At 34.2% G+C, this 12,566-nt stretch overlaps 1 protein-coding gene across 1 annotated transcript; it reads right to left on the reverse strand.

Annotated features, from left to right (window-relative positions):
- Positions 1-5,803: 5,803 nt before the first annotated feature.
- LOC306873653 (dCTP pyrophosphatase 1-like) lies at positions 5,804-6,682 on the reverse strand. The gene has a single exon (XM_079423097.1). It carries the CDS (start codon positions 6,556-6,558, stop codon positions 6,076-6,078), a length of 483 nt encoding a protein of 160 aa, XP_079279223.1. The 5' UTR covers positions 6,559-6,682; the 3' UTR covers positions 5,804-6,075.
- Between the last annotated feature and the right edge of the window lie 5,884 nt (positions 6,683-12,566).

Consider the following 12,566-nt stretch of genomic DNA (forward strand, 5'->3'; position numbering starts at 1 on the left):
TAGTGTTGTTACTGTTAACTAAAACTCTCTCTTTTTTAAATGTTTTAGTTAAGCTGAAAAAATATTGTTTTAAAAACTAATAATTTTCAATTAACAATGCCTTTGTATAATTTCTATAGAAGTATAAAATTCTAAAATGTATTTTACTTCAATAATCAGTTACGTTTATGTGTTAATATTGTTTATGTAACTGAAAACAAAACAAATGGGGCCAAAGAAATGTCATGATCAAACTAAAATCTAAAATACATATGTTTTAACTGACATTTACATGTGTTACATGTAAACTGATACATGTGCATACATTCAAATATTTGAAACAATCAACTGTTCACAGAAAAAGATTTGAAACAATTTTCACTCAGAAACTGCTAGTAAATTTCACAAATAATAAAAAAGAAATAGGAAGTAACACAAAATTTTTCTTTTTTTTTTTTTTTTTTTTTTACATGCAACACTCCTTGAATGCAACCATTATCTGTAAAAAATAAATAAATAAATAATAATAATAATAATTTAAATACATATTGGTATAGATAGATATGCATCTCATGAGAACATTTTAGTAATCTAAAGAACCTTTTTCCACTGTAAAGAACCTTTTGTGAAATGAAAAGGTTCCATCATTGTGGAACCATTGATGCCTATAAAGAACCTTTATTTAGAGTGTATGCTAATTATACATTAAACCAATAACAACTGCAGTCAAGCAGATAATAAATAAAAAACAAAAATTTAAGACATTTCCACAAATTATAGTAGTTGCAATGCAAATAAAAAAAATATATAATAAAATATTATGATTGTATTGTATTTTACTGTGTTCTGCTCTATATGGACATTCTACTGTATAACTGTGCTGCCTATATACTTATACTATATACTTGGTATTGATCACTTCAAGCACATGAACTGACTGCAGTGCTGAGTGTAACGTGAGGGTGTCAATTTTTCATCTGTATTCAGCTTTAGTCTCGAGTACCATAAATACTGCCTTCACACATGCACACACACACACACGGATGTATGATCAGTCAATATTTGGATGAATTGTGTAGGGTAAAAGGTGATGATGACATTGTAGAGGTTGCCCCTCTGGAGCGACAGACTATTTAACACGCGCAACCTTAAAATTCAGCCCAAAACCATTGAATCTTTATGCCTCAAAGAAATTAGCACAAATCTCTTATTTAAAAGGGAAAACCACACCATCTGCCATTCAGCTGCTTTGTTACTGATACAGTGCACTCTCACTGACAATATTCCAGCGCCACAGACAGCTGCAATAACAGGTTTTACCTCTCTGTTGATCTAATGTGTGTGATAGATCTCTGTAAATGAGGCACGGGTGTGTGTGTGTGTTAGAAAGGTGATTGTATTTGTACGTCTCTGTTTGTGTATTCAAACAAGTCTTAATGTAGAAAAGCACAATTCACAAGAATCAAGTAAATATATGCATGCAAATTACACATACAAACTCAAACTCGATTAATTTCAGTCATATATCACAAACAAAATGTCACGTGTGAAAAATGCCCTCTGGTGGTAGCTTTTCAAGCAGTCATAGGTCTGTTCTGACTGCTAGTACAGGGAGTCAATTGGAATCTCTTCCATAGCAACAGTCCTACATGGCAACAACTATCTTGAATACAAGATTTCCATTATGGTCTGCCGCCCTCTCAAGAGAGACGTCAGTTGGAGTCTTTCATCCTGAGAGGGAAACTACATAGTTACAGCAGCAACAGCTAGATAAAAAGCTGCTTTCTGTATTCATCACAAGTATTAACTCTTTCAGAGACTTTTTCATTTCATTTATAACAAATATAGAACAGAAGCATAACAAAATAAAACAGCATCAGAAATTTGAATTGACAAGTAATGTAGCCAACGTAAAAGTATGAATAAATAGAGGTAAATCTGTCAGTGACATGATAAAAAAAAAAGGTAAAATAATACACGCATGTCAGATTCTTAGAAATGTAGGCCTACTCTTTTGTATTTAAGTTAGTTTCATATGGTTAAATAAACAAACAAACAAATAAATACAAATTATTAATTTAAACCATTTAAAAAAATAAATGCCTCACCCTGAAAAATGTGAGAGTACACATTAATCAAAGAAAGGTGAAAGCTATCTAAAGGGTATTGCATATACCTTTAATTATTATATTATATGATATTTTGTATTAAAAGTTGCACCACATGATAATTTCCAACATTAACTAACAATGCCTTGTCATAGAAAGTTCAAATTGTGTGATATTTTAAGAGATTTTAAACTTCATACACAGTCATGAGGGTTTGCAGGAATTCCATCTACGCATAATTTCCTTTTTTGTGTGTGTTTGTTTGTTTATTTTGTTTGAATATGTTGATTTTTCAAACATTGATAGTGCAGTGAATCAGTTCTGATGAAAAGATTTTTTTTTTAAATGTTGGTATAATGATAAAAAATTAATAATGTAATAAGGTTTCCTTTTTATGAAATTTATTTCATTATTTCATAACCTGTTTTCTTCATTATAAACAGATGTGACCACCTGACTTTTTTTTTTTTTTTTAGCTTTTTGCCCATCTGAAAGGTCAAGAATGTCTTACTAAAAGACTGATATTCCCCGCAAAATTTTTAATTTAAGGTTCTGGCGGTTTGTCAAACGTGGGGCTCCAGGGAGGACGTTCTGCAAAGAAAATCTTTATAGAGAAACAGGAACTCTAGTATGTGAGCGGTGTTGTATTCCTTCAGTTTCCAATAAAATCACTTCTCTGCAGTACACTCTTATGCTTTCATCTCTCTGACCCTGTTTTCGCCCGCAATCTTGAAGGTTTTGCAGGAAATAAGTGATGGAATCTGAGTTGCGTGTGCACTCATCCACGCTCCGGTCCACCTATACAGGGGCTGGAGTTATCAGAGCCATTACTCAAAATGTGCTGATGTTATTGCTGTGGGAATGTGTGGCACTTTAGTGTCATTGTGAGAATTTCTTTAACTGCTCTTTCCTCATGCAGTGCTGGTCCATCTCCACAGTATAGCACTTTGATTTGACTGACTGGATGTTACAAAGTGCACTCTTGTCTTTCATTTTCATCCTGTGGGAAAAAGCTCTTCTAGTGGATCTATATGGATGACACCCCAGAACAACAGTTTCGGATCTGCACAGGGATTAGTTGGATCTGAAGGGAGGCATGGAGCTGAATATACTAGGACATTCAGAATATAAATCAACAGAATTAAAGTTTAAGGTTCAAACTACGGTCAAGTGTAGCTTTTCAATCAGATTTTATAGCCTCACTGGTGATTTTTCATGTAAAATATAACCATCAAGTGTGTACAGATGATTTAATACATAAAAGTGTTAAATATTTGTGGTCAGTGAGAATTTTTTAAAAGAAACTAATACTTTAAGCATGGATGCATTAAATGTGACAGAACTTATTTTGTAACAATGTAAAAGTTTTTACTATTTCAAGTAAATACTACATGCTCTTTTTAACTTTCTATTCATCAGAGAATCCTGGGAAAAAAAATGTATCATGGTTTCAAAGCAATACTAACCAGCTTTATTTACAACGTTGATAATAATAATATGAAATGTTTCTTAAACACCAAATCAGCCTATTAGAATGATTTCTGAAGGATCATGTGACACTGAGGACTGGGGTAATGCATGCTGAAAATTCAGCTTTTGCCATCAATAAATTTAAAAGGACATTATTTTAAGTTGTAATAATATTTCACAATAGCACTGTTTTTGTTGTATGCGTGATCAAATAAAAGCAGCCTTGGTGAGTGCAAGAAATCTCTTTCAAAACCTAAAAACAATTCTACTGACCCAAAACATTTGAACAGAAAAAGAGTAAATAATGACATCTATGTGTGTATGAATGCATGCATGTGAACTATTCTTTTGGACAAGGATCTATTTTCACCACCCTACAATCGAGACCAGGCTACATTTTGTCCAATCTTCTGTGGTCTTCTGCTACTGTAGCTCATCCACTTTAAGATTTGCTGTGCTCAGAGATGCTTTTCTGTACAACACTATTGTAACATTGATATTTCAGTAAAATTTCAGAGGTATTCTGCAATGCTTATCTCCAGTGGTGAACTGAATTAAAGTGTTATGAACACTGAAATCACTGTCTATTCTGTGACTGCTCAATCATCTGTCTGAATTTGTGTGATTCAGTGAAAATGGGAGAAATTAGAGGAAATGAGAAGTCTACTTTAATGGGGCAGAGGAGTTTGTGCTTTCATTCCCTGTAGATGCCTCATTCAGGAACAAAATCAGACTAGATGATATAGCTCAAAATAGTCCCATTTGAGAAGAACAGTTATTGTGGATTTGGATAAAGGACTATGAACTTTTAACACTAGGTTTTACATCTTCAAATGCAGCTTTTTAACAGAAAGATTTCCCTGATTTTTAATTCTGAGACTGTTTACAGCTGTCAAGATGGCCAGAAAAAACAAGTTGGATTTTGACATTTTGCGTGCTGAAATCAAAGAGTGACAATAATGGTGAACAGAATGACATCAAATAGATAACAGATGCTGGGAAAATCACTCTGTCTCTCTACTAAAGTCTGAATGGCATCAGAAATCACTGAGCGAGGGAGAAAGCAGCAGTAAGCCATCCCCTATGGTGCAGGATGCTGACAGCTCACTTTGTCCCCCCAACTTTGTCCCAATCACATTTTGATGTGAGAGGACAACAGGGGATTTACTTTTTCACTGGAGGAAGCATTATTATGAATTATATACTTTATGGTATTAAAGTTAAAACACCTTAATAATGGATTGTTCCTTACAAAAATTTAACTTTTTGCTTTACAAGATGTTAATTAATGGACTGTCGTTGTGTGATTACTTGAGAATTACTGTGATGTTTTTATCAGCTGTTTAGACTCTCTTTTTGACAGCAAACCTTCGCTGCAGTGAATCCATTGATCAAGAGATGTAATGCTACATTTTCCCAATTGATTTAAGATGAAGAAACAATCTTATCCACATATTGGATGGCCTGAGGGTGAGTACATTTTCCCTATTCCTTTAAGCAACTCAAATACACTAAATGCTCTAATATTCATTTTGCCAAATTGGTCTGCTTCGCTGTTGTCAGACACTTCTTTGAGCCTTTATGTTGTATCTTCAGCAGTGCTAAGGTGTCTTACTAATCTAACACAGGGCTCAGGAGACAAAACACTCTACTAATGAGCTTATGAATTCAATCAAGAGTCCGGAACTTAACTTTGCTAATTAGAGATGTAGCTATATACCATTAGAATAATAAGATGATAATCAGAAGGCCAGAGCTGTTCCTTAATTCTCTGAATGGCATTGGTTTTGATTGTGATATTTAGAGTGAATAATAACATAAGCAGTATAAATAAATACTCACTGAACTTCAAAATTGTGTATTTTGAAATCACTTAGAGCAGGCATACAGTACTGGCTCATTTTCACAAACAGGATTTTTTTTAATTGCACCCATTTTGCAATGTCTAAACTTTAATTCACTCCAATAATGTTCCAACCCTCATCATAGTGAAACCTACAACTAACAGCATAGTCCAATGCTGATCAAACTCTCGCCTACAATTCTAGTATTTTTTTACTTTTTATTTGCTTATTCAGGTGTTTGATCAGATCATGGCTGAACTCAAGTGTAAATGCTCTCGCCACAAACAATCATCGAATGGATTTTTATAAAACATTAGAAAAGTAACCGTGAAACTGTGTAACTAATAATAAAAAATGCCCATTTCAGTTCTTGAAACGATGAACAGATGCACAGAGACCATATGAGCTGCAAAACACTTTACTCTGATTAAGCAAAAACACTACACAGCAAAGCAGCTTATACTGTCCACAGCAGCTTTTGTTTGGTAAAATAAAAACACGAGAAGAACACTAAGCCAGAAATGTAAGAGTGGTAGTCCTAACTTTTAGTTTAAACGAAATAAAACCCATCAACGTTAAGAGCACAATGGATTTTTAGAGTTTTTAAGGCAATCAACATCAGCTTCCTCAAACTGCTCAGTAACGAGAGTCTTGCAGCACTGTCACCCAGGACATCAGTCCTTGTACTCTGTGTATTTCTTGGCAGACCCATGAACTTTGCTGGCCGGGTACTTGAGTCGGTTGAGGGCCATTTTGCGGAGGACAGCTTGAGGCAGATCAACGTGGCATTTTTCTGCGAGTTCAACCAGATAGATCAACACGTCGCTGAGCTCCTGGGCCAGGTGCTCCCGCTGCGGCTCTGTCCAGTCCGGCAGACCCTCCTCCACCTCCCCGCGCCACTGGAAGAGCTCCGCCAGCTCCCCGACCTCTCCGACCAGCGCCAGCAGCAGGTTCCGCGGCTTGTGGAACTGGTTCCAGCTCCTCTCCTCCGTGAATTCAGCCTGCATGCGACGGATGTCTTCAAGCATGGGCTCGGAGGTGAAAGTGAATCCCTCGGCCCGGTCATGCTGGATTTCTCCGTTCCCGTTCATAGATGGGTGATGGCTGGAAGTGTCACCGTTGCGTTTGGATCCGATCCCGTTTTGCTGCAGCGCCATTGTAATTAAACGAGCGAAAGGCAAGCCCTGAAAATAGAGAAGTGCTCAAAGATGACCATGCGTGAATCTCCCGCCACCAACTGCCCACAGTTATCAATACGCGGTTTTGTGAATGCCGTCATAAGAAGTCGCCGGAAACTTTGCCTTTGCGCCACTGCCATTATGGGAGTTGAAGTTTTTTCTTCATCATCATGAGCTCCTGGCGGCTCTGTAAAACTACATGTACCATCTGCCCACACACAAACACAAGTATGGCAGCCTCCTCTTCAGGATACAGCAGAATGTTTTTTAAGCTAAGGACTCAAGTTTGGTCATTACCTCAAAAATTCCTCCTTACAAATAAGGTTAAGGAAATCTCATATAAATTAATTCATAGAGTTTATCCTACAAAGGTATTCCTACAAAAAATTAAATTGATATTGATTTGAAATGTTCTTTCTGTGAATGCTCCACTGAAACAATTTTTCATTTGTTTTGGTCCTGCCAATATACCCAGTATTTTTGGAATAATGTGAAGGTTTTCATTGCTGATAATATTTTAAAAACATTTTCTTTATCTTATAAACATGTAATTATGGGTTATTATATCAAGGCTCGCTCTTTAAAGGATGTTGGTTTTATTATAAGTTTTATTTTATTTTTATGTAAATTTCACATTCATAAGTGCAAGTTTACAAAAAGCAGACCTCTTTTTATGGTGCTTGAAAAGGAGATTGAAATGTATGTAGATGTGATATCAAAATCTAAAAATAGTAAAGCAATTAAAACGATTAATATATGCTCCTCCTTTAACATTTTCACATAATATAAAAAATAAAATGAATGGTGCTGTCCAGCAAAGTATATTGTCTGTATTTAAATTGCATCGTAATATTCTATGGAATTGTTAATATATGTATAACATATATCTGTCTGTAAACTGATGCTTATGTACCCTCTCGTTCTCTCTTCTTTCTTTTTTTTTCTTTCTTTTCTCTTTGTCCCTTGTTCCTACTTGTTGAGGCATGTGAAATGTTTTTTGTTGTTATACTGTATATTGAGATATGGAACTGTACATGCTACCTGTTGATAATAAAACATATATGTTAAAAAAAAATTCTTTAAGCTAGGGATATATGCTAATAAATCACAAAGTTCATATCATATTGAAACGTTTAATTTAGTGATAAGGACAATATGAACATCTGGATCCAAAACTCAACTTCAGCCAAAAGTCCATGCTAAAAGGTAGGAAACAAATGCCCCCAAAAATGCTATGCAAGAGGTTCATAGGTTGTAGACAGGTATTCTGGCATTTGTTATCAACATGAGGGATTTGAGTAATGGTCTTTCTGTGGTTTAATGGAATTAATTAATGGGATGTACGTGTTTTGACACTGACAGACTGCATGTTTGAAACTCTTCAGACCCATACTTTATGGCTGAATTTTATATATATATATATATATATATATATTATGTGCCATTAATACAAACTGCAAATAAAAACGGATGGTGTTTGTTAATGTGTATGTTAAAATAATTTAAGTATTTTACGAAATTAAATATCCTTAATTAATAATATTCATTACAATCAAAATAATCACAGTTCATTAATTAAAAAATACATTCAAATACTTAATTGAGACTACTGTGGCTGGTTGTCACATTTTTTACTCCTACGAATAGTTTCTAATAATAGTTTTTTTAGACTTGGATACAAAAAAAAAATAAAAAAATTGGATCAGAGAATTCACAAACCTACTCAAATTTAGGGGGTTTTAAACTACACTATTGTTAAAATGTTTGGGTGTAATGTTGTAAAGAAGTCTCAAAGCAGATGAAAATGCAATATTATGAAGCATTATTACAATTTAAAATTGAAAGAAACTGAAATAGAAATGTAAGTGTTTTATACCATTATAAATGAGTTTACTGTCATTTTTGATCAATTTCCAAAAAATTCTACTGGGTTTTGAATTGTTGCAGTCAGAAAATAAGCTCTATGACAAGCAAAGCTTTATGATTCTTACATGCATCTTTTGTGCATGATAATTTTGTGCACAAATCTTTTATTTGCGACCTGAACACAATCAGCAGAAGTAAAAAAGCTAAACATAGGATCTAAACAATCTATGGTTACATGACTACATGAGAGTTTGAGTTAGAATAGTTAGCAAGAGTGCAATTATAAACACAAGCGGATTATTGAGTAAAGGAGTTTAACTGTTTGATGTTTTAGACATCCTCTGTAGTCCCATTTAGCCACTTGGGAGAATTACTGATGTATTTTGTGTTGTAAAATATCTTGAACTTTTGTAAACCACAGACCTTATTTCAGGCCTTTAACCAAAAATCCATTAACTTCAGAACAATTAGCTAATCTATATTTTTCAGTATATATAATAAAATGTGTTGATTTAAAATGTTGATTTTTTTTATTTTTTTTATTAATATTTTGCAAGTAACATTTGAAATTTGAAAACATACTGTTAAGGTACAGTGATAGTTGGATTTTAACAGTGAGTAAGAACTAGCGACTTGTTGCCAGGGATTTAGTGTATTAACGAATTAGAAGATACATAAATCAACAAGATAAAATCAAATACAATAACAATCATATCAAAACTATATAATGAAATACATAGGCAAATAATAATAGTAAAAATACAATTTGTTTAATTTTTGTTCTCACGCAAGTAGAGGGTAGGAAACCTCATCTAAACATTGTATCTCTTTTCATAGATTAATCAATAATCCTATTTAAAGTCTGGTATGTTGTAACTGCTTTTTGTTTCTTTTTAATTTAGGGAATCAGCAAAACTTTTTAATTCAGAGCAATAAATTGTTGATTTCAATGTTTTATTGGAAGAGGGGGAGGGCTGTTGAGTCAGATTGATACATTTCCTGCTTCCATGCCTTTTCTTATTGGTTGATCTCCTTCGAGCAGTGTGGGTAATATAGTACTTCACCAGGAACTCTACAACTATAAGTTGAAATCACACTGATGAGCTTATGTTGTCATAATTTTCTTTGGAGAAAATAAATTAGATTTTTTCTTCCAGAACCAACCTGCTGTGCTCTATTTAGTTTTTTCAATAATTCTTTGGCTATAGTCCATTTACTCAGTTATTTTGGTTACATCAGCACTTCATTATTTAAGACAAAATAACATATCTTTTGTGTAAAGATACAGAATGTGAGATTAAGTCATAATTAAAAGATTAAGTAGAAATGTAATTTTAATTCTAGAAAGAACACAATTTTAGAAAGACAAAGTATCAGATTAAAAAAAAATCAAATTAATGTATATATTTTGACTGTGCAGGAAAAATGATTTGTGCAGGCATCCTTTCCTGTATTATTTATATTGTAATACAACATGCACCAAACAGATTGCAAAACCAATTTTAAGCCAAAATAATCAAAGGTAAGCAAGGACTGATTCTGACTGAGTTGGCATTGAGAAAGCTCAGACGTTGAAATGGACGGAATCTTTGACTTATGAGGAAGCTGTCACTCTTCATTAGCGCTAATTTAATTTCTTCAGTGCTTACATTTGTTTGTTTTTATATTTTTTTTGTCCATGGTGAATTAGTTGATCAACAACACAGATGGTAATGGCTAATTGTTTTTTTTTTATATTTCCTTTACTCTTTTGCATGCCAATAACCATGATCAATTTCCAGTGGCTTTTGGTCATGGAGTTGCCATAGCAACAGTTATGAGTGCTCTGTTTTGCTTTGCAGTGAAACTGAAGGAGGTTCAAAATGTAGCCAGATCACAAGTATCTGTATCCAGTTTCATTTTGTCATAACCTTAACCCTGGCCTTTCAACCCTGCCCAACCCTGCCAAACACCAGATTTGATTCTGTTGAGTGATGACACAAAAGATTTCTCTGATTATACAATGATGATGTTTTAAGGTCATTCATTTAGATTTCATGTTAAGTCTGGATAAGGTCTAATCCAGAACACAGCATGGCTTTGATGCTACAGACATCCAAAAATGCTAAACATTTCCCTAAAATACAAAAGGCAACTATATAGAAAGACACGATTTATTCTGTGTTAAATATATTATAAATACAAAGTTTAGAAAATTGTTAAACATTTTTGAAAGAAGATTATTTTTCTTTTATTTGACCAAAAACAGAAAACAGTAATATTGTATAGTAACTGTTTTAAGCTTTTTCTTTGATGGCAAAGCTGAATTGTCAGCACCCATTAGTCCAGCTGTGCTGCTTAATATTTTTGTGGAAACTATAATAAATTTTTTTCCCCAGGGTGAATATAAAGTTCGAATGAACAGCATTTATTTGAAATAGAATTATTTGATAATAATATAAAAGGCTTTACTGTTTTTTTTTTTAATCAATTGAATGCATTGTTGCTGAATAAAAGTACAAAATATACAACCCGAATTCCGGAAGTCTTGGGACGTTTTTTTTTTTATTTGAATAAAATGAAAACTAAAAGAATTTCAAATCACATGAGTCAATATTTTATTCACAATAGAACATAGAGAACATAACACATGTTTAAACTGTGAAATTTTACAATTTTATGCACAAAATGAGATTATTTAAAATTTGATGCCTGCTACAGGTCTCAAAATAGTTGGGACGGGGGCATGTTTACCGTGGTGTAGCATCTCCTCTTCTTTTCAAAACAGTTTGAAGACGTTTGTGCATCAAGGTTATGAGTTTCTGGAGTTTTGGTGTTGGAATTTGGTCCCATTCTTGCCTGATATAGGTTTCTAGCTGCTAAAGAGTTTGTGATCGTCTTTGACGTATTTTTAATTTAATGATGCACCAAATGTTCTCTATAGGTGAAAGATCTGGACTGCAGGCAGGCCAATTCAGCACCTGGAATCTTCTACTATGAAGCCATGCTGTTGTAATAGTTGCAGTATGTGGTTTTGCATTGTCCTGCTGAAATACACAAGGCCTTCCCTGAAATAGACGTCGTCTGGAGGGGAGCATATGTTGCTCTAAAACCTTTATATACCTTTCAGCATTTATAGTTCCTTCCCAAACATGCAAGCTGCCCATACCGTATGCACTTATGCACACCCATACCATCAGAGATGCTGGCATTTGAACTGTAAGCTGATAACATGCTGGAAGGTCTCCCTCCTCTTTAGCCTGGGGGACACGACATTTCCAACAAGAATGTCAAATTTGGACTCGTCTGACCATAGAACAGAAGGTTAGGTTAAACTAACCACTTTTCCACTTTGAAACAGTCCATTTTAAATGAGTCTTGGCCCACAAGACACGATGGCGCTTCTGGACCATGTTCACATATGGCTTCCTTTTTGCATGATAGAGCTTTAGTTGGCATCTGCAGATGGCACGGTGGATTGCGTTTACCGACAGTGGTTTCTGGAAGTATTCCTGGGCCCATTTAGTAATGTCAAAGACAGAATCATGCTGATGAGTGATGCAGTGTCGTCTAAGGGCCCAAAGACCACGGGCATCCAACAAAGGTATTCGGCCTTGTCCCTTACGCACAAAGATTTCTCCAGTTTCTCTGAATCTTTTGATGATGTTATGCAGATGATTAGATGATTAGATTTGCAAAGCCTTTGCAATTTGACCTTGAGGAACGTTGTTTTTAAAGTATTCCATAATATTTTTACGCACTCTTTCAGAGAGCCTCTGCCTGTCTTTACTTCTGAGAGATTCTGCCTCTCTAAGACATTCCTTTTATAGCTAGTCATGTTACAGACCTGATGTGAATTAACTTAATTAGTTGCTAGATGTTCTCACAGCAGAATCTTTTCAAAAAGTTTCTTGTTTTTTCAGCCCTTTGTTGCCCCTGTGCCAACTTTTTTGAGACCAGGCATTAAATTTGAAATGAGCTCATTTAGTGGATAAAAGTGTAAAATTTCTCCGTTTTAACATTTGTTATGTTCTATTGTGAATAAAATAGTAGCTCATGTGATTTGAAAGTCTTTTAGTTTTCATTTTATTCAAATAAAAAAAAAAAACGTCATAACATTTCCTTAAGTTCTTTAAGACAGT

The sequence above is a fragment of the Barbus barbus genome (assembly GCF_936440315.1).
Source record: "Barbus barbus genome assembly, chromosome: 8".
Classification (NCBI taxonomy): domain Eukaryota; kingdom Metazoa; phylum Chordata; class Actinopteri; order Cypriniformes; family Cyprinidae; genus Barbus; species Barbus barbus.